Source organism: Pyrus communis, chromosome 17 (genome assembly GCF_963583255.1).
Source record: "Pyrus communis chromosome 17, drPyrComm1.1, whole genome shotgun sequence".
NCBI lineage: Eukaryota > Viridiplantae > Streptophyta > Magnoliopsida > Rosales > Rosaceae > Pyrus > Pyrus communis.
Window position 1 is genome coordinate 14,529,529 of NC_084819.1, and position 20,773 is coordinate 14,550,301.

The following is a 20,773-nucleotide window of genomic DNA, read 5'->3' on the forward strand; positions in this document are numbered from 1 at the left end:
ACCTCTTTGGTCGTCGGAAATCTCCATTGAGAGCGAGGATTCCGCCCCTTCGATCTTCTAAACCTGCTGGTATTTGGGCCGGTGCGCTGCAATGATCTGCTGGGTTATAATGTTTTCAAGGAAGAAGACGACCTAATGTTATTTAAAAACCAAACGACATCGTCATATGCTATTGTTTATAAAGCTCTGTTCCCTTTAATGAAACGGTGTGAATTGGTGGGTTCCTTAAAGTTTCTTTTTAATTTTTTAATTTATTGAAGTGGGCTTACTTTCCAACCGCACTACCGTTGGCTTAGTTGATTAAACATTATTGCCCAGAGAAACCAGCCCACCATTTCAATTCTCTTCCCTCTATCTCATTTGTTTAGACTAAAGAGCAACAACAGGTTGATGTTTGTTACTGTTCCTTTTTAATTCTTGTTATTGTTTTCAGAATTTAAAATTATTTCATCTTATTTTCTTTTAATCCTAGAGAGATAATAATTTTGAGGACTTGTTTCATGATGAGCAAAAATTGTGTGAGAAAAATGATATTAATGTTCCTAACATGATGGACATGCATTTCGTACTCGGAAAATTAAAGCATGAAGCTCTAAGACTCACGAACTTCAATTACTATCGTGTGAACATCTATTTTCCTTTATATGCAACTTAAAAGAATTGAATGATCACTTCAATGAGGTAAATATCGAATTCCCTCTTTTGTATGACATCTTTAAGCTCGGTGAATAATTTTGCATTTTTTGACCAACAAAAAATAGATTATTTGTCCCAACTTTATCCTCAAGATTTTAATCATGTGGACCTCAAAATCTTCTAATTCAGCTTGATAGTTATATTCATGACTTGAAGATGCATAGTGAGTTTTCATCATTGAAAGAAATTAGTGATTTTTCAAAGGAATTGGTGAAGAGTAGGAGGTGTGAAAGCTACAACATTGACTTGGGTGGAGAGAGCATTTTTGCTATGAATATTGTCAAAACACCATTGCCTAACAAAATAGGGGATGAATGGTTGAGTGATAGCTTGGTTGTTTCCATTAAGGGATATGTTTTTGTTTTTACTAATAATGAGCCTATTATGCAATGTTTTCATGTAATTTGTTTATATTGATAAATTATGAACGACATTAATATTGTCTATTATCTTAAAGGTTGATTCTATTTTTTTTTTTGAACCTTTTACATTTTTAAATTTTGTCCCTCCCCTCAATATTTCCTGGCTTCGCCACGGAACTAGGCAAGTGCGAATTTAAGGACTTGCTACGTAATACATGCATAATTATCATTCAGCGCTTTATAAGTTCGTCTTTCGCGTACTTCTACGGACCTTGACATTCAAAACAAAAAAAAAAAAAAAAAAAAGAAATCTACGGACCTTGAATACTGTCGACAGGTCTTAAGTGGCGAGTCTTATAAGTTAGGTAAACAACATCTTACTTTTCGGTGGATAATTAGGTGAACAACAATTTATCACACGTAACCATATTATCTATCATTCTGCCACATGTCGAATATATAACTAAGCTTACAAGCCGCCGGCCTAGGCTGCTCATGTGGCGCCAAATACCTTCCGGACTCAATCCTCAGCGCGAGTCACCACCGTATCGTCTCTAGGACTCAGCAACCCCTCAGTAAATGGTAAATCCAGTTACCAGTTACCGACGGTAAAAATTCGCTCCGCGTCGTCTTCCATTCGAGTAGTTCGATTATTTGTTTAGAAGTGGGACTGGAAAGCTGTAAAAATATCAACGGAGGCTGCTGAACTGGAAGCTTTGAAAATCACGACTCGTGAGTCAACTCGGTTGGAATCGTCCTCGATCGTCCGAATTTCGGGTAAGCGGAGTGAAATTATGAAGGTAATTGAGTGTACGAAATCCTCGCTCTTGCTGGTTGAGCTGAGAGGAAGTTTGTTTCTTCATGTAGGGCTAGGGTTTTGACGTTGATCGGCGATGGCTGTTGAAGAAGGTGTCGAGCAGGTAGTCGCGCCGCCGCAGAAGGCGAAGGAGCCTTCCGAAGATGAGAAGCGGTATTTTTTTTTCAATTATTTTGGTTTTTTTTTTTTTTTTTTGTGTGGAAATTATCAGTGAAATGCTGTATTTGAATTTCATTGATTTTGTTTGATTTGTGACGATAGGAGGAAGAAGATAGCGGCCGGAGGTTTGATGAAAGCGGTGATGAGGCCCGGTGGAGGCGATTCGACACCTTCAGATGGTTATCAGGTTAGAGCTTGTGTTGCATTTTGATAAGCCATTACTGCAATTGAACTGTGTCAAATTAAGAATTTTGGTGGATAAGTTACGGAAGGAAATGGCGAAAGCTAAATTGCATTGTGCATTTTGCAGGTTGTATATCATTCCACTGTTAGAACATTGGACGGAGTCATTGTTGAATCGTCCCGATCGGAATATGGAGGCAAGTCTTATGTTACTAACTACAATTTAATATGTATAGAGATTAGTGGACTTTCTAAATAACACTTCTTATATGTTTTCCCTTGAATTAGTTTTTGTGTTGTGGTAATTCTATGATTTTCTAAAGTTGTCGAAACCTAATTTTATTTCGCTTTGAGTAAAATGAATTTCCATGTTAAAATGCTCTGTTATGTTCATTGAATTGATTAAAATCTTATTAACAGGCAAGGGCACTCCTATACGACATGTTTTGGGGAAGAGCAAGATCATAGTGGGATTACTCGAAGGAATTCCAACAATGCTGAAGGGTGAAGTTGCGATGGTAATATCTTCTTGGTTTAGTAAGCTTTATTTTTGCCTATGAATGTGCCTTTGGCTCATATGCTTTAAAGACTGTATTTTTCCTTGTATCAGTTCAAAATGAAACCTCAAGTGCACTATGGTGAGGACGATTGCCCTGTTTCAGCACCCAGCGGCTTTCCCAAGGATGATGAACTTCATTTTGAAATTGAGATGATCGATTTCTTTAAAGCCAAGGCGAGAATTTCAAAACATAAATTTTATGGTTGAAAATGCTTGAAGTACAATTGATTATGGTGATCAACTACAGTACTCATCCTCTTCCTGACCTCAAATTGGTTCTGATCTTATTTATTTCATTTTGGCTAATTTTCAGGTCATTAGTGATGACTTGGGAGTGGTAAAGAAGGTACGGGAAATAATAAAATATTGCACATTCGCTTGACTTAGGAGCGTGCTGTTAAACTCAGAAACACTTTCAGAATATTTATTCGATTATGATTAATAGTGTCAATCACTATAATCTGTGTAGGGACAAATTTTTCTGTACTTTACTCCAAATTTGAGTCATTTTTCATAATAGATTGCCCATTAAAATTGGCAGGTAATAACTGAAGGTCAGGGTTGGGAATCGCCAAGGGAACCTTATGAAGTAAAAGCCTGGTAAAGACCAATTTTCCCCTTCCCAATAAGTATTCTATTGCTGTAATGACATGTAAGTATGAATATGTGGAAACTTTCTAAGGGAGGTATATGGTTGTTTTCAGGATTTCAGCAAAGACAGGTGATGGAAAAGTGCTTGTTTCACATACTCAAGGAGAGCCATTTTTCTTTAATTTTGGAAAGTCAGAGGTTGGTAACCGATTTCTCATTATCTTCTTTGTTTGTGTTGGTTTGTTCATTTGTTTTGTTTCAGGTGACATCGCTCTTAGCTGTTACTTATCTGATGGGTTTAAATCGCATTTTTGGTGCTAATTTTCTTCTTTCATACACTAAAGAATACATTAAGTCTAGAAGTAAAATACATTAAGACTAGAAGTAATCAGGCCACAAAAGTGTTTGTGTTGAGTGGGGAAACAGTCAATTTTGATATTACTCTAATGTATTATGTTTTATTCACCCCAATGTCTTTGAATATAAACTAGGTACCTAAAGGTCTTGAGATGGGAATTGGTACAATGACACGGAAAGAGAAGGCAATAATATATGTGACCAAGCAGTACTTAACTCCATCTCCTTTCCTTCCTGTGGTAGAAGGTGTTGAGGAAGTTCATTTTGAAGTGGAGCTTGCCCACTTTATTCAGGTGTGCAAAGTTCATCTTTATCATAACTCAAGTTCCCTCTCCATGTCTCTTTGTTTTCTTTTGTAATAATTTGTATAGCAAAGTTGGCAAGGATATACCTTTATGGGGTAGTCAAATTCTGATCTAGTTCTATGGTTCTGTATTTTCAGGTGCGTGACATGCTTGGTGATGGGCGCCTGATAAAACGTCGTATTCATGATGGAAAAGGTGTGGTTCAAGAATTTTATGTGCCCAGAGAATTTAGGGTTTCTTAGAAACATAGATCGAGGCTTGCTACATGATTTTCCCAATTGAGTCATTGACTCTGGTCCTTTTCAAATGGTGGTTTTTATGGTCTTTTCACGGATCTTTTATCTGCATATGTTATATGCATGAAGCATAATGTTTCTATTATATTTCTTGAATAATTAGGTGAGTTTCCTATGGATTGCCCTCTTCATGACAGCCTACTACATGTCCATTATAAGGGTATGCTTCTTAACGAGGAAAAGACAATCTTCTATGATACAAGAGTTGATAACGATGGTCAACCTTTGGAGTTTTGTTCTGGAGAAGGCCTTGTGAGTTGTCCATAAGCTTTAAGAAGAATGTTTGGTTTGAAGTCTTCATTTTTTGAGTTTGTGCAATACGCGCGTGTGTGTGTGTTTGTGTTTGTATGCGTACTCTAAGGTCAGATTCTAAGGTCAGTCCGATTTGCTTGATGCAATTGGAGCTAGTTGTTTACCTTGTTCTATGTGAATGGTGGTTAATCAGAAATTCAATGCAGTGAAAGGTTTATGTTGTATGATAGGTGCCTGAGGGATTTGAAATGTGTGTTCGTTTGATGCTGCCTGAAGAGAGAGCTCTCGTCACATGTCCTCCTGATTATGCATACGACAAATTTCCTAGGTTATTTTGAGAATATTTACTTACTATTTGTAGTTTCTGTTGTAATTGGTAATAAACAGTATCCTAAAATATAACACACAGACGCATAGATGGAAGTCTCCTGCCAGTGTTTCTATAGTTTTCCAAGTTCAAATGTAACACTATTCTCTCCATATCATAGGCCTGCTAATGTTCCTGAAGGTGCTCATATTCAATGGGAAATTGAGCTTCTTGGGTTTGAGATGCCAAAGGTAATCTTATGTTTTCATTTCTTTGAAGTTTTATTTATTTGTTTGTTTATTTCATATAAAAATAAAATAAAATAATTGTTTTTGATATTGTTTGTAGTTTGTTTGGGTTAATTGTTGAATATTTCTGGATGATCATTTTAATCGTTCATGTTAGTGTTAACTTTCTGTGAAGCAGTTACTTCAATATGAGATGAAATTTTAACCTTTGAGAATTAGCTTTCGGCTTAAAGTAACTTCAAAGTGGTTGTGTACTTTGTCTTAAGGATTACTTCTAATAGTCCTTGATGGAGGTATACATAATTATGCACACTCTAAATGCTTTAGGTGTTGATGTGAGTTACGACTAAACTATGCTTTTATAAACAATTTATACACATGCTTATATGCTTTTTGTTAGCTGGACATTTATCTGAACTATGTGTTTGAGGTTTTTACTTCTTCTCTAGGTTCCTACTGTCAAGCTGTATGCTAGCCATGTGATTAAACCTTATTCTCAAACTCATTGCAGGATTGGACTGGTTTAAATTTTCAAAGCATAATGGATGAAGCAGAGAAGATTAGAAACACGGTATGTATTATTAACTTCTAGTGGTTGCGGTATCAAACTATCAACAGCTACTGATGTATTAACACATAATCTCATTGCATCAAAGTTTTGTGTGCACATTTTCGTGCTTTCATGCTCATCTTCTGAATATTCAAGTTGTTTCAGTGGTATAAAGTTTGATTTTTATCAATATATAACATTTTAATGGTAGGGTATTTGAACTTTAAATCATGGGAATTGAAACTATGATGCTATATTCGTCTCAGGGGAACAGGCTATTCAAAGAAGGAAAATTTGAACTTGCTAAGGCAAAGTATGACAAGGTACTGTGCCCTTCCATGCATGCTTTACCTTTAGATTATGAGTATTTTGTAGGTGTAGGCCTGTTCTATCTTCATGGTGAAGCATGTTCTCTTACTGCGGTTGTTTATTAATTAAATTGTATTGCAAGTAAACTGCTGCTTGTTACAAAACTGATTTGTGTTCACTGTTCAGCCACAGTTTATCTAGTGATTTGAGAGTCGTATTTCTGGAACCTAACTGCAGTTCTCAGTTCCATGTTTCTGTATAGCTGAGTTTATTTCACTTTTATGAATGGATGATAATACTACATCCTATGAAATCATAATCTCTACTTTCTGCTCTAAGCCATGAAAAAAAAAGTGTCCATTGTGACCTTATTGTCATATGATCATATCTGTTGGATGGCTTCTATACAGGTGCTTCGGGAATTTAATCATGTTAATCCACAAGATGATGAAGAGGGGAAAATATTTGCCAATACAAGGGTAACCACTTGCTTCTTGTATTTCTCCTTTGGGCGTCTTATTCTCTATTTAAATTTTACCTAGATGGGATTAGTAAGCTGTAATTGTTTTATTCTCGACTCTTGTAATACTGAACATCTTCGCTTCACATTCTCTGAAGTCCAGTTGCACAACCTGTATGTTTGATAACTATATGTCGAGGACTGATAAATGGTTCATTTTTTGGTTGGATGTTTAAGAATCTGTTACATCTGAATGTCGCTGCATGCTTCCTGAAGATGGGAGAATGCAGAAAATCCATCGAGACATGCAACAAGGTATGTCTTGATACTTACATATTAAAAGATAAGGGGTCTGGATAATTGGTAATGTAGTCTGAAGTTGATTCTTTCACTTTGGTTTGTAATGTGTTCCCGATGGAACTTCTAGGTTTTAGAAGCAAACCCTGGACACGTCAAGGCTCTTTACCGGCGAGGTATGGCCTACATGACTCTTGGAGATTTCGAGGAAGCAAAGAGTGACTTCAACAAGGTAATGCTTATAAATAATTCAGTGATATTTTTGATAATTAAATTATTGTTATTCATTTTCGAATCCCTTCCGATGCTTTTAGATGATCAAACTAGACAAGTCAACTGAATCTGATGCTACAGCTGCTCTTCAAAAAGTTAAGCAGAAAGAACAGGTGAGTTGATCAGCAACAATTTGTTTATGATTTGAGACGTGGAGTAAAAATTATTTATGCGATTGTCTTTGTCTCGCCATTAATAATCAGGAAGTTGAGAAGAAGGTGCGGAAGCAATTCAAGGGGCTATTTGACAAGAAGCCAGGGGAAATTGCAGAGGCTGGAACTGAAGATGGAGATCAGCCTGCAGTTGAGAACCCCAAGAATGATGATAAGGAGGATTCCGACGGAGATAATTCGGACGAATCTCATGAAACTGCAGAGGATGTACCTAGATCGTCCTGGTTGTCTTTTTTGTGGCCTAAACGACTACTTGCAGCTCTTGGGCGGCCAGGATGTACGATTTTGTAATCAACGTCTCAAATAATTATAGACGGGTTCTAGAAGAAGAGTCAAGTGTAAACAACGTTAAATCATTCATCGTTCTATACTAACGAACAGTGGAGATTAGCTTCTTTAGTGATTTTGTTCTTCTGAAGAGCTGCAAAAATCGTTGACGACGAACCGAACTTGGTTTTTACAGCATCAAAAGCAATCATCAAGTCAACTGGCTAAGGTACAGACTGAGCTCCAGAAGTGTACCTCACCAATCAAGAACGAGATCTCGGCATCCGACGGTTGCTGTTACTGTAAGATTCATTTGACCTTAACGCATATTCTACTGATTATATTTGTTCATCTCTCCCAAACTGCTGTCCAACTGTTTACTTCATTTGAACAGAAATTTATGCAATACAAATATTAAGTCCAATTGAACCACAAGCTGACTAGCTAACACAACCCAACAAGCTCAAAGAAATCTTAGGCCAAAAAAAGCAACCACAACAAGAAGCAGCGCACTCATAACATTATACAAAATAACCAAAAAAGATAGAAGCCAACCCAAGCACTGACCAAGAAGAAGAAGATAAATCAAATTTTTGGTTCGGGTTAGTCGGGGAGGTGGCCATGATCGCGAACCTTAACAATGAAGAAACCTACGGCATGGCTGGCCAGGGCGGCGATGAGGATTTCGATATTGAACGACATGACGGAGATCATGATCAGGTAAGCCAAACCAGTACGAAAAGTGTGGACGCTGGTCTGGCCGAGGAGGGATAGGTAGGGTTTGGTGCTTGGTCGGTGTTTGGGCAAAACGGACAATATCTCGATGGCGACAGCGAGGAGGAAGATGAAGAAGAGAGCCAAGACATATTTGTCGAGGTGGTTGTTAGGCCAGTCGTGGAAGACGATGATGACATCTTTGCCCCATATGTGAGGCTGCTGCTCATCACTGCCCTTGGGCGGAGGAGCCATATCTCAATTTTTGACCATAGGATCAAATGAATTAAAGAAGATCACTAGATAAAAATTAATAAGAGTGTGTTGGAAATAAAAATGTGCGTGAATAAAACTACTCAATTCATTTTATTTTACCTGGTTTTTGTTTGTTTCATATGATTTTTAAGGTAATTTTCAAATTTTCACTGTTTCATTATCTTAAATTTCTCAAAATATTTTGCTACTTACGTTGTCGAACTGAATTTAAAACTTTTTAACAAGTTTATTTTTATATGATAGATGTGAGTTAGGTCAGTTAGAACATGTGTTTGTCTTTGTGCATTTGAGTTGAAATCTCATTCCTCAATAGTTTAGAACATCAATTTTTCAAAACCAAAAAAATATATTCTTTATTACATGCCGTTCATATTCACTACCCAACAATATAACCTTATATTTGGGCAGAGAGCGAGCATTGTTGGTCGATTAAATTTATATTGGAGAAGGAAATAAGAAGATTGATTTGTGCTTAGAAAGTGGAGTGAAAGAATGGACACGTATAAAGAAAATGAGAGATAATATATGGTGAAGGAACTAATAAGGAAACGACCCACCAAACAATACAGGACCAGGGGAATCTAATAACTTAACAATACAGCTTGTCGATAACACTATTCTGCCACCTAGTGCAGTGCAGCAGTGCTAGTGCTGTGTTTTTGTAAACTTTTGATAAACAATATAACATTGTTCTGATTTATAGTTAATTAGTTTTGAATCACGGATTAGGGTATGGATAAATTCAAGGATCTGGGCATGAATTTCTAGCTAGGTTTCATGAACAAAGAACTGTAGATTCACTTGTCTCAGTTCTAGTGGTCAGTTCACGATATAGATCATTCTCGCATCAATGTGAGTCAAAGCTTGACCTATTTTGACCAAGTAGAGACAACTATGACGATTAGATCTTTAAATAGTACCTCTCAATTTTTTTTCTCTGTGAAAACATTTTCATGATTGATTGTTTGGAGGAGAAGATTGTTGAAATGGTACCAGGCCATGATCGATTTTTTTATTAAATTTCACAAGATTTTAGCTTTTGAAAAATGGTGAAGGGAGAACAGAAATGCAGGGAGATGCAGGGAGGCTAGAGTGAATGAGAGAGTGATAATTTCATTCAACAAAACCCTAGCATATAGGGGCTTGGAGATATCTGATTTTTCAGGGATCAATCTCAGCCCTCTAGAGCATCAGGTGCAGTGATCCTTCCACTTGGGAATGGATCCAGCAAGACAGTACAACAAAGGGATAAGAACAAGCACAGCTATTCTTCTTTCCCGAAATAAAAATTAAACAAGCCGTTGTACATTTGAATCTAACGGCTATTACTAAATAAGGAAACTTTTTCTTCATGTTCATCTGCAGGTTTCTCAACAAAGATGTTGTACAGTATAGACTTATGTGAAAATTTATAGATCCTTGCAATACATGACAGATCCTCCTTTATTGTGTGCTTAAGTAGCCTTACAAATGATGAATCAAAGCTCTATTTTCGGATATATGGAGGACTTGGAAGTACACAAAACTATTTTCTTGAATATTAAAGGTAAAATTGTTTCATTGACAAAAGGTAAAACTATATCTGATCATCAACTAGGTATAAAAAAAATCAAATTTCAACTAGGGTTGGGAAGCAGCTGGTTTGGCAAGAGCAAGAGTTACGGCCTTGACTATAAAGTACCCGAAGGTGTGGCCTGCCACGGCTACTATGAAGATTCTGGCGTTGAATGACATGACAGCGAGCATGACCAAGTACCCCATCCCAATTCGAACAGCGTAAATGGAGGCCTGAGCGAGACCCGCCACGACTGGGTTCATGCTAGGTTTGACATTAGGCCAGGCAGACAAAGTCTCCATAGTAAAGGCTAGCACAAACACCAAAAGTAAAGCCAATATGTACATGGCAGTGCTTTCATTAGGCCAGCCTTTGAATAGGATTGTAGCCTCCTTGCCCCAGTGGAAGCTCATCTGCATGTTCATGTTCATCATAGGCTCCATCCTTTCCTTGCTTGCGATTTGGGCATCGCAAGGTTTTCTGGCAGGTTTTGGTGTTATATAGATTACAGACAAGACAGGTGTTGAAAACAATGTTGTTGGGACTTAATTTGGAGGTGATTACAATGGCTGAGGGACAAATGGCCGCTCTAGATTATATTTATTTTTCAACAAGGGGGATGCTACTAATCTTCTTGTCCGAATCTTCTTGCTCTATGTTGCTTGATTGTCAAAACTGTCTACTTTATAATTCACCCTTTAATGATCAAGTTTGCTAAAAATTGACCAAATTAGTTACCATTGAATTAATGTTGTGAAAATTTCAATATTTAAGTGAATAACATTGTTCGTCTATTTATTGTTAAATGAATAACATTGTTCGTCTATTTATTGGATAACTCACAGATCACTAAAAGATTTATAATTTGATTTATTTTTTATCGAGTTATCTTTAAGGAGTAACTTAAAAAAAATAGATAATTGAAATTATTATATTACATTGAAGAATGATTCGGACAAGAATGAAAAGGAGATCCAAAAAGTGGATGTACTAAACTTTCGTTAAGTTATTAACATCAAAATAAGTGGCATTGAGTTTGTCACAATGAAGCAAAACCGATCGAAAAAGACATCGAACACAAAGACAGCAAAGCCTTGTGGTCTCGACACATGTATTAGCCAAAAAACCTGTATTCAGATTCAACATTGGAGCAGGAGACGGTTGGCTGCAGGCTGCTTCTAAGAACTTTGGTGAGCAAGTAATGTTCATGCATGGCAAATTTGATTCTCCAAATTTGCTTTTACATTGAGACTCAATTAACTTTTACAAAACTAGTTGTCTTATGAGCAGTGGTAGATCCAGGATTTTAACATCGGGTGGTCCTAATATAAAACTCAAAAAATTAGATGAAAATAACATTGAAACATTAAACGATCAACGTCAACTTTTTATTCTTAATCTTAATATAAACAACAATGTGATGCAATCCTTTTTTTACCCATTTTTAGCAAGATCACTAATCCCTTACAATTGAGAAAAAGTTACTTCTTAAATGCATTGAATGAATATAAATATCAAGTTAATCTTAAAATGTATGGGTATGTGAAGGCTGAAGAAGAGAACGGAGAAGAGATGGTGGCCTTCGGTTGGGTGGGGTGGGAATATTAGGGAACGGGGATTAGGGACTAGGGAGTTAATTTGGGTGGAGTGGAATTGTTTGAAAGTCAAACCCTTTTTGTTTTGTGTTTTATTTTTTTTTTGTTTTAATAAAAAATGGTGAGGCTCTCAGCCTCCCACGTGACCTAGGATGGTGTTCTCAAACAATACATCAATACTCACCATTTTACTTAATGCTCCACATGACGTTGTGACCTAGGATGCCGTTTAAAAAGTAAATAATCTTCTTCTTCTCTTCTTCTGGTTTGGCAGAAAGCCAAAATATTTGTGCAGCCGCTGCTTTTCCCCTTCACCACTACTCAGACTTGGGTGGTCCTTGGAAATCCTCACAGCCAATTATCTGTGCTTTCGGGTGGTCTCGGAACCACCTAGGTCCCTTAATAGATCCGCCCCTGCCTATGAGTGTACATGATTCAAAACTGTGACAAGGTGTGCTTCGACAGGATTTAGGGGCACGAAAGCTGCCATACCAAAACTAATATTAAAGCTTTCAAAGCCTTTTAAAAAGGTATGCAATTATAGAATATAAACATGTTTGCATATTTCATGATTTGGCACCAAGTCCTTAGTCACATGCACTACTAGTAGTCTCAGCCAACATGAGGTCTTTTTTTGTAGCCGGTATATTCATATAGGTTTTTCCTTGATTTATTTTTTCATAAATTGCTGAAACGGAAGAAAAAAAAAAATTCATTAAAATTCAATATCTAATAAACCAAGTAATTCAAAATGCATTAATGAGTTTTTGACCCGAACATCGAAAATAAAACTTTTTGACCCGAATATCGAAATTAAAACTTACATACAGTTTTGTTGAAATAAAAAACTTGCATACAACTACCTTGGGGTTTCAATAGAAGAACAGTTACACTTATAATAATTATTTTTTTGGTAAGACCTTCATGCCCAGGTTGAGATTCCTTAATTAAGAGAGAATTGATTGGACACAATTTAATCGTACGTGCCCATTGCGTTATTGATCACGATTTTGTTAAGAATAATTTTAGCCCTCGATCTGTGCCAAACTCTCATATTAGGAGACTATTAAGATTTTGTTTAATTTAGAAATTTTTTATTGTGCACTCTAAGCATGCAATCTTAATTTATAGCTTGCAAGATTCAGGATTGATAAAGACATATATATAAGCAGTGAGTTACCAAAAGTGCTCTTCAACATGCACGTCTTCTTTACATAAACTGGGTTCTCTCTCTCAATTTTATCTCGTTGGCCTTTTACAAAATCAAAAGAACTGATTACAAGAGATGCTAATCCTTGCAAAATTGTCGTTGAGAATTGTTGTAGGTGTTACGAAGTAATGATATTAGGACACGTATAAGTAGCATGTCAATAGCCAATTAATATTTAGTTGTTAATAATTTCATAAACTCTATGAATCCTGTAAAGTACTTTGCTTTTCATTGATCTGTACAACGATGAACGATACAACTCCTTTTAAATGCATAAGAGATAGATGCTACTTGTACTCTATGAGAAATTTTTCAAGTGTGCCGAGAACATGGCTTGGTATACTAAGTGTAATAATACAATTAGTTGGAAATTTGATTTTTTTTTCAACTAATTATATTATTATACTTAATGTACCGGACCGTATTCCCATCACATTGAAAAGTCTCTCCTACTTTACAAACAGATGACAGCAGATAGGTTTGCACAAGTATTTGGATAAAACTAACTACATGAACTATTATCAACAAACGATATATTAATTTTGGCTAAGTGATCACATTCAAAATCTAAGTTGTGAGAAAAAGTAGGATTTTCATTAAACATTGGATCAAACACGTACAGGAGGATTCGGTGCACAGGGAGAGGAACTAATTAAAATCAAGTTAGAAAAGAGCACTCTCACACGTTAATTTTGTGGCTAGGACTAATTAAATTATTGTTTCATTACATGGAACCAAAGCTACAATGGTGTCATGCACTTTATTTGTTTACGTAAGACACACACAAGTGAAGGGGAAGCAGCCGGCCACCCCCACCTCCCCGGAATAATTAAAGTTACAATATACATACAGCATAATTCTAGTGCACTCTGGTATGAGGAGAGTACTTAATAACCTCATTCTCCTTAGGAACCGTGACAGTGAGCATTCCATTTTCCACGAACACCTTCATCTTCTCGGCCTTGGCATTCTCAGGCAACCTCAAACGCCTAATGAACTTGCCACTGCTCCTCTCAAAACGGTGCCAACCGTCGTGATTTTCTTCTCTCTCCACCTTTTTCTCGCCCCTAATACTAAGAACCCTACCTTCCTCCACATCCACCTTCACTTCTTCCCTCTTGAACCCCGGAAGATGTACCTTGAGTGCTAAGTGCCCATCTGAGGTCTCCTTCCAGTCGGTCATTGAGGTCACGAAGGAGGTTGCTTCACTTGGGAAAGCATGGTGTGGGATGATCATTGGGCCTCCATAATGAAATTCCTCAAATGGGTCCCAAACATTGTGGCAGAAAGGATCGTAGTGACCAACAAAGATGTTACTAGGAATGAGTGACATGATATCTTTGTATATAATGAGTTTTGGTGATTGGAAAAAGAAACAGGGCTAGCTAAGTATATGTAACTTTTCAATGCTGTGAAATTAAGAAAGGCGGATAGCTGTATTTATATAGGCCAAAAATAGAATGGTTGGACCCTGGAGAAGGATGGCGATGTGAAAATATCTCTATAGTGCTTAAGGCATATTTGATGAAATTTCGAGAGAGAGAATCCTCTTTATAAAAAGATGAGAATTTTCTTTTCCAGTATTTCTTTGATGTCACATTGTTTGTGTTTATTCTCTTCAATCTTGAATCTAGTTCACTTATAAACAAAGTTATTTGAACATGCAATACAATTGTTAACACACATTCTAATATAAAGATAGCCCTTCCATTATAAACTACCCTAATCATATCATATACATATATATATATATATTTAGTCATATATACATGACTTTAAGATCATTACGACTTTATTTATTCTAATTGAGCAAAATCTAACCTTACCATAAGAAGATGGAGTCAAATATAAGTGTCATACTATCAAAGAAAGAGGACGCGATTTTGGCCAACTTACTTGCGCTTGGGTCTACAACAAAGTTTTAAACATTGACATAAGTTGAGTTTTTTTTTTTTTAATTCATGAAGCAATCATAAATAGCACACATGTTTCAATACAGAGATCAAGAGCTTTCCCTAGACATAAAAACTTCAGCAACCGAACTTTTACACCACATGATTTCACATCACAACTTTTTTACGTCGTCAATAAGTTTTTCCAGGTTTTTATACGAAGAGCCATCTTCACGAACAGCATGGCGAGCCAACTTCGCAAACGTATTCACCGACTTGAAAATCTGCTCGCTTCGATCACCTTCTTCCATCAATGCTCTTACCATCTTCTCCACCGTAGACCTATCACACGTGTCCTTCATATCGAGCCCGATCTTCCAACCCTCACCAACCCATCTACTATTCACCGGTTGGTCTGCTATTTGAGGCCAACAAAGCATTGGAACTCCCGCCCAAATGCCCTCAATGGTCGAGTTCCAGCCGCTGTGGGTCAAAAACCCTCCGATAGCTTTGTGGGCCAGTACCTCTTCTTGTGGGACCCACTCCGCTATAAAACCCCTTTCTTTAGTACCAACCTCTAACTCTGCCGGCGTCGCGTGCGCTTCTTGCTCACTCCAAAGCATATCCGACCGTACTACCCATAGAAAGGGTCTGCCACTGTCGATTAGACCGTGCCAAAACTCAAGTAACTGGACGCGTGTTATCTTTACCAAACTCCCAAAGCTGACGAAAATAACGGACCGCAATTGTTGGGAGTCGAGCCAAGTCATGCAACGTCGGTCTTGGTGGCGCAAGGAGGAAGCGGAGGATGATAGATCGTCTCCTATGCGAGATTTGAGAAGAGCATGGAAAGGGCCTAAGGTGTAAATTTTGGGAAAGCGAGTGGCGATGTGGGAGAGTATTGGGGACTCGAGGTCGTCGAAGGTGTTGAGTATGAGAGCAGAAACTCGAGTAATGGCCTCAAACTCCTCCACGAAAAATTTAAAAGTTGGATGGTCGATTGGCATTTTGCAAAAACTCGGTAGATCCCGTCGTCTCAAAAGACTTTCCATCCCCGGAATACCCCTAATCGGCCGATCCATGTCCTCATCTGTTTTAACATGACAAGCATGTATCGTGTTCAGCAAAAACTGGTACTGTAGTAGCAAGAGTACAAAATACATCTGAACTAGTGAAAACCAGCTAATTATATGTATTTATTTTGAGAATTGTTATTGGTATTCTAAAATTCTTATTCTACACTTCAAATTTTCTATATTTATATTGAGAAAGAAAAATACACTTGGGAGAAGTGTAAAATAATATTTTTGGAGTGTTAATAACATTTCTCCTTATTTTATGTTTTAAAGTATATCAATAATTGTTTTTAAAATATATTAATCATTACGTGGGTACATTATTTTTTTGCTAGAACTATGTGAAGAACAACATTACTCTATTATTGATTTTTAAGTAATTGTTATATTGTAAAAATATTATTTGAATTTGTTTAAATTTCATAATTTGTGGAATATTTAATGCATAAATGCAGGAGTTAAATCCCTTAAATAATGTTAGGGACCTCGATCAAACTCTTTAAATAAATAAGGGTTCATTATAACAATTAAGTTGATTACGGACCGAAACAAAAATAACCCTTGAAAAAATAATAATTCTTGGCCTGTACCTAAATTAGTATACTTACTACCCAATTTTATTTTCTGTTAGAGGTGTATCCTATTTAGCTTAGTTCAATTTTTTTTTCTCACTGTTCAGATTTCTCTTACATATAAATTAAGAAAGTGACATGTAAATCATAACATTGAGGAAAAATACAAGAAATTAAAGAAAAGAGTCACCATGAGAATTTTCTGAAAGGATACATATAAATCAAAATTTTATGAAATTAAAGTTCTATAAGGAAAGAAAAGAACGGAAAGAAGAGTGACAGTGATGACCTTGGAAGGGAAGCTGGCCTTGTTGAATGAGGTCGGGGATGCATGTATAACACCAGAAGCTGCAAGCGCTTGTTGTGCGAAGGGCAAATATGGGAATTCCCACCTCCTCAGCCACATCAATTGCAAAGCACATAAATATCCCATCTATTACCATACAACGCAAAGGAGGAAGCCGCCGGCGAGTAGAGCCATCATTAGACGTCTCGTCGTCTTTTTTGGTTAGGGAGATGAGCAATTCGCGCAGAAACGGCTTAATTGTGGACCTAAGCGACGCACCCACTTCGTGTAGGGCAGAAAATTTGCGTCCGTGGTCCGGTGGGAGGCCGTCAGGCATAGACTCGAAGTGGAGGGTTGGGAAGCGGGCAGAGAGGGCTTCGCGCTGGGTGAAGAGACTCTGGCTGTGCTCGGTGATGAGGAAGGTGACATGGATGCCAGCGTGGCAGAGCAGCTGTGCCAAACTTAGCATGGGAGTGAAGTGCCCTTGTGATGGTAAGGGCAGCAATAGTACGTGTGAATTTTGTTGTTGTTGCTCCATGTCCACATACATCTACCCACGACCCATTCTCTGTATGTTTGCCTGGTTCAGAAAATTTGGTGCATGCAAAGTGCAGAGCTTCTCCGAATCTTAATTATAGGCCTATTGATAGTGAGACAGGGAGAAGCACGATATTCATTAGCAATGTCGAAAATATGTACAAGAGGATAGGTTGCATTATCAAGTGGTTTCATTTAAATTTTTGTTGGTGATTCAATCTGGTCGAAGGAAAAAAGAATGCCGGCACAAATATTATAACATATGACTAATTCTTTAGAAGGAGATTGAAAATCATATCTGGAGGTTCTTCAAACCAAATTATATCTTGTGCCGTTGTATATATGCTAGTCTATGCGCAATACAGCGCCTGTATAGCATCTAAGTTACTGTGCAAGTATTTAACTATAACCTTTCAAAACATGGCCATGAAGGACCGAGCACCATTAAGAACAAGTACAAGCAATGAAGAGTTAGGCTATTGGCTGATTATTTAAAAACAGAAAAAGAAGGATTTGTAAGTGCCTCTTTGACTAAATGTTTGCATGAGGTTTAGGTCAATTTGAAGAAAGTTGAGGTTACATCATAAAACCAATTGGTAATATGTTTGCATGAGGTTTTAGATCAATCTGAAGAAATTTGATATTTTATTATAAAACAAATTGACAATACGAGAAGTAACTCATCTTCTTTTAAGCTCATACAAGGTCTCTCATTCCATCAATGTGAAACTCATTCTCAACACAATCTACCTCCTTCAAATGAGACAATTTCAATTATAAGAAGACACATTTTCTTTAACCAAACCTTCCAATGTAACAAGAAACAAAAAACAAGCAACCTAGCACGGTTAAAATGTAGGAATAAAATATTTCCCTTTGCATTACAATCATTAATCGCTAATATAAGAAACTAAAAAATGAAGTTGCTCGAACTCAAAAGAAAAAAAAAAGGAACTCTTACCCTGCAAAAACACATAGGGTTACAGGTATACCCTATGAAGATGAAGAGAGATGAAGGTTCAGAAATGAACATAGAGAGAGAGAGAGAGAGAGAGAGAGAGAGAGAGAGAGAGAACAAAGAAAGTTTTAGTTAGAGAAGGTAATGGTCTGTATTTCATTGAGCTCTAATGAGCTAAGATTACACTTATATAGTCGGTACATCTCTTGCTCACTAAGGAATTCTGTTTTTGGCAGCTAACGATTTAACAATTGTTATAACAACAACAGCAATTCTAACAGCTCTAGTATTTAATCTCGACTGACATTTGGCAGCTAACAATTCTAACAACACTTGTTACAACAACTAACAGCAATTCTAACAGATAAGAAATCTGCTGTCCCCAAACTTGTCTCTGTCCATGTCTCCTTCTAATTTTTTGACAATGAACGTGAAATCGTTAAATTGGGAGTTAAACTAAAAGACACTTGTTGAAAAATTAGAAGAAGACATGGACGAAGACACGAATTTGAGAACAGAAGATCCCTGGCCATTGTAACAGCACTAGTCTTTAATCGACTGATACTTGGCAGCCTTAGAACCGTTGATATACACATACATCAAATACTCTGTGTTTGGTTGTTTCGAATTCACAGGGTTACATGTAGTATGTACTCACGCATTACACCCTTAAGGCTACGCTATCCCAATGCCTTATACATCAAATAATTTACAAATAAATTTGTAAATTAGTACATTAAAAACAAACGAACCAATACAAGTACGTGCGGTTGCTGTTGTTGCTTCTCCATCTTTATATCCCAAAAATGATCGAGGAGCTCTTTGCCCAATGTCCCGGGTTGCTCTGTGTTGTAAACTGTCGTCGTTGGATCACTAAGGCTGACTTTCGTCCTTGCTAGACGGGTGGGTCTTGCAGTCAAGCTCCCATATGCCTTTACACAGCAGTCTTTACCATAAGGAAGCAAATACAATATAGATATTAACGTGTTATATTGATAGACTTGAAGAAGAGATTGGCTTCATATTGCCCGACTCAAATCTAAACTCAATAGAAAAGTATTGAATCGGATTTTTCCAGTTGCCGTGCTCATTTTTGCTTAAAACTGAACCAGAACGAACAAAACTGAACTTGTTAGTTGATTTGATTTTTAGTTGCTAATTAACCAATTAAGCTTAATCGGAGCATGCTCGCGTAGTGTTGATTAAACTAAAGTGAATAATTTTTTGTTAAATTTGAATTCATTTCCACATATAAAGGAGGAGAGATAGATTTAAGATCTCATGATGACTTCATTTCCACAAGTGTTACATGTGATCCCAATAATCTTTCCAATTGGCAATTAAATCTTTTGGGTAGGAAACTGAGTTTCATAACTTTCATTCATAGAATAGCACAGTACAATTAAGACAAGAAGAAATATTAGTAAGTTTGGACCTCAGAGCCCTACTGCATGCGGTTCCAATGGTAAGAAAACAAAATGTATGAAACAAACCTAATTCCTTCCATGGTCGAGTTCCACCAGTTGTGGGTCAAAAATGCACCAACAGTGACATGGGCTAAAACCTCTTTCTTGTGGAGCCCATTCCTCTATGTCCACTTTCATTAGGACCCACCTCAACTTCCACCGGAATTACGCCGTCTCTCCGTCCTCACAATAATCCTTACAATATTTTTTTTGAAATATTTTTCTTGTGGAACCCTTTCCACTATAAACCCTCTTTCTTTTGTACCAACTTCAAGCTCTGCTGGAATAACAAACTCTCTTTGCTCACCACGAAGCATATCTGATCGCACTGACCATAGAAATGGCTTGCCACTGTTGACCAAACCATACCAAAATTCTAACAATTTGGGCAGAATGTGTCACTCTGGGGCTAAGGGTTGGCCTGTTTGGGTCTGGTCTCAGTGGTCTGTCTGGGCCTTCTGGCAATGGCAGGGTGCCAGTGCGAAGGCTCAATCAACCTCTAACAGATTGCCAAATGTCCTGCTGGAAGCAGAAGCAGGAAGCGCCGAAGTAGCAGGAAGCAAAACCAGGAAAAGGGGGACCGGACTGAGTCGACCAACTGAAATTCTGGAACTCGAATTCCTTTGAAATTTTGGAATTCTGGAGCACCGAAGTAGCATATAATTCTGAAAAATCTGGAATACATTCTTTGTTATTAAAGAACTGATGATTTAAGAAAAATGGCTGAACATATGTATGTATGTGCAAAGAGATTATACTCGATAATTGAATATGAAGATAGTACAACCCTAATATACAAACTAGCAACTGCCTTTACAAGGCAAGTTTAGCAAATTACAACAGCAGACAAGATCCCATAATCAAGTCCTACAATCAACGTCCTATACTAGGAAAATAATCACAACATCAATCAACGAATATTTACAATTAATACAAGAATTTCAACACCCCCCCTCAAGTTGGAGCATGTATGTTGTGAATACCCAACTTGCTGAGCAGAGAATGAAACGTTGCATTCCCCAATGCTTTTGTAAATATGTCGGCCAATTGGTGCCTTGAAGCTGTAAACCTTGTTGCGATCATTCTTGATTGTAGCTTTTCTCGAACCAAATGACAATCCAATTCAATGTGTTTTGTTTGCTCGTGAAATACCGGATTGGCTGCAATATGTAAAG

The 20,773-nt window shown here is 37.2% G+C and overlaps 5 protein-coding genes across 5 annotated transcripts; 1 reads left to right on the forward strand and 4 right to left on the reverse strand.

The window, feature by feature from the left end:
• The first annotated feature begins 1,566 nt into the window (after positions 1-1,566).
• LOC137722519 (peptidyl-prolyl cis-trans isomerase PASTICCINO1-like) lies at positions 1,567-7,807 on the forward strand. Its single transcript, XM_068461542.1, has 21 exons — positions 1,567-1,835; positions 1,926-2,028; positions 2,137-2,221; positions 2,345-2,414; positions 2,638-2,735; positions 2,828-2,950; positions 3,090-3,122; positions 3,318-3,376; positions 3,481-3,565; positions 3,859-4,017; positions 4,167-4,224; positions 4,429-4,577; positions 4,808-4,905; positions 5,066-5,135; positions 5,644-5,703; positions 5,949-6,005; positions 6,402-6,470; positions 6,689-6,766; positions 6,879-6,980; positions 7,063-7,134; positions 7,225-7,807. Exons 2-21 carry the CDS (start codon positions 1,952-1,954, stop codon positions 7,483-7,485), a joined length of 1,863 nt encoding a protein of 620 aa, XP_068317643.1. The 5' UTR covers positions 1,567-1,835; positions 1,926-1,951; the 3' UTR covers positions 7,486-7,807.
• A 257-nt stretch (positions 7,808-8,064) lies between these two features.
• Positions 8,065-8,430, reverse strand: LOC137722058 (copper transporter 6-like). Its single transcript, XM_068461052.1, has one exon. The coding sequence runs from the start codon at positions 8,428-8,430 to the stop codon at positions 8,065-8,067; it is 366 nt and encodes a 121-aa protein (XP_068317153.1).
• Positions 8,431-10,071: 1,641 nt separating this feature from the next.
• LOC137722059 (copper transporter 2-like) lies at positions 10,072-10,449 on the reverse strand. The gene has a single exon (XM_068461053.1). The coding sequence runs from the start codon at positions 10,447-10,449 to the stop codon at positions 10,072-10,074; it is 378 nt and encodes a 125-aa protein (XP_068317154.1).
• Positions 10,450-13,455: 3,006 nt separating this feature from the next.
• On the reverse strand, positions 13,456-14,174 carry LOC137721667 (18.1 kDa class I heat shock protein-like). Its single transcript, XM_068460688.1, has one exon. It carries the CDS (start codon positions 14,142-14,144, stop codon positions 13,671-13,673), a length of 474 nt encoding a protein of 157 aa, XP_068316789.1. The 5' UTR covers positions 14,145-14,174; the 3' UTR covers positions 13,456-13,670.
• Positions 14,175-14,876: 702 nt separating this feature from the next.
• On the reverse strand, positions 14,877-17,187 carry LOC137722320 (7-deoxyloganetic acid glucosyltransferase-like). Its single transcript, XM_068461288.1, has 2 exons — positions 16,641-17,187; positions 14,877-15,793 (listed from the first exon to the last, which is right to left on the reverse strand). Exons 1-2 carry the CDS (start codon positions 17,185-17,187, stop codon positions 14,877-14,879), a joined length of 1,464 nt encoding a protein of 487 aa, XP_068317389.1.
• Between the last annotated feature and the right edge of the window lie 3,586 nt (positions 17,188-20,773).

What these genes read in the sequence shown, in the direction of transcription:
- LOC137722519 (XM_068461542.1), top strand. Translation starts at nt 1,952, where the DNA reads ATGGCTGTTGAAGAAGGTGTCGAGCAGGTAGTCGCGCCGCCGCAGAAG. An exon ending in GTCCCGATCGGAATATGGAG is followed by an intron (nt 2,415 to 2,637) that starts GCAAGTCTTATG and finishes TCTTATTAACAG; the next exon opens with GCAAGGGCACTCCTATACGA. An exon ending in CCATCGAGACATGCAACAAG is followed by an intron (nt 6,767 to 6,878) that starts GTATGTCTTGAT and finishes TGGAACTTCTAG; the next exon opens with GTTTTAGAAGCAAACCCTGG.
- LOC137721667 (XM_068460688.1), bottom strand. Translation starts at nt 14,144, where the DNA reads ATGTCACTCATTCCTAGTAACATCTTTGTTGGTCACTACGATCCTTTC.
- LOC137722058 (XM_068461052.1), bottom strand. Translation starts at nt 8,430, where the DNA reads ATGGCTCCTCCGCCCAAGGGCAGTGATGAGCAGCAGCCTCACATATGG.
- LOC137722320 (XM_068461288.1), bottom strand. Translation starts at nt 17,187, where the DNA reads ATGTATGTGGACATGGAGCAACAACAACAAAATTCACACGTACTATTG. An exon ending in AGGCCAGCTTCCCTTCCAAG is followed by an intron (nt 15,794 to 16,640) that starts GTCATCACTGTC and finishes ATGTTAAAACAG; the next exon opens with ATGAGGACATGGATCGGCCG.
- LOC137722059 (XM_068461053.1), bottom strand. Translation starts at nt 10,449, where the DNA reads ATGGAGCCTATGATGAACATGAACATGCAGATGAGCTTCCACTGGGGC.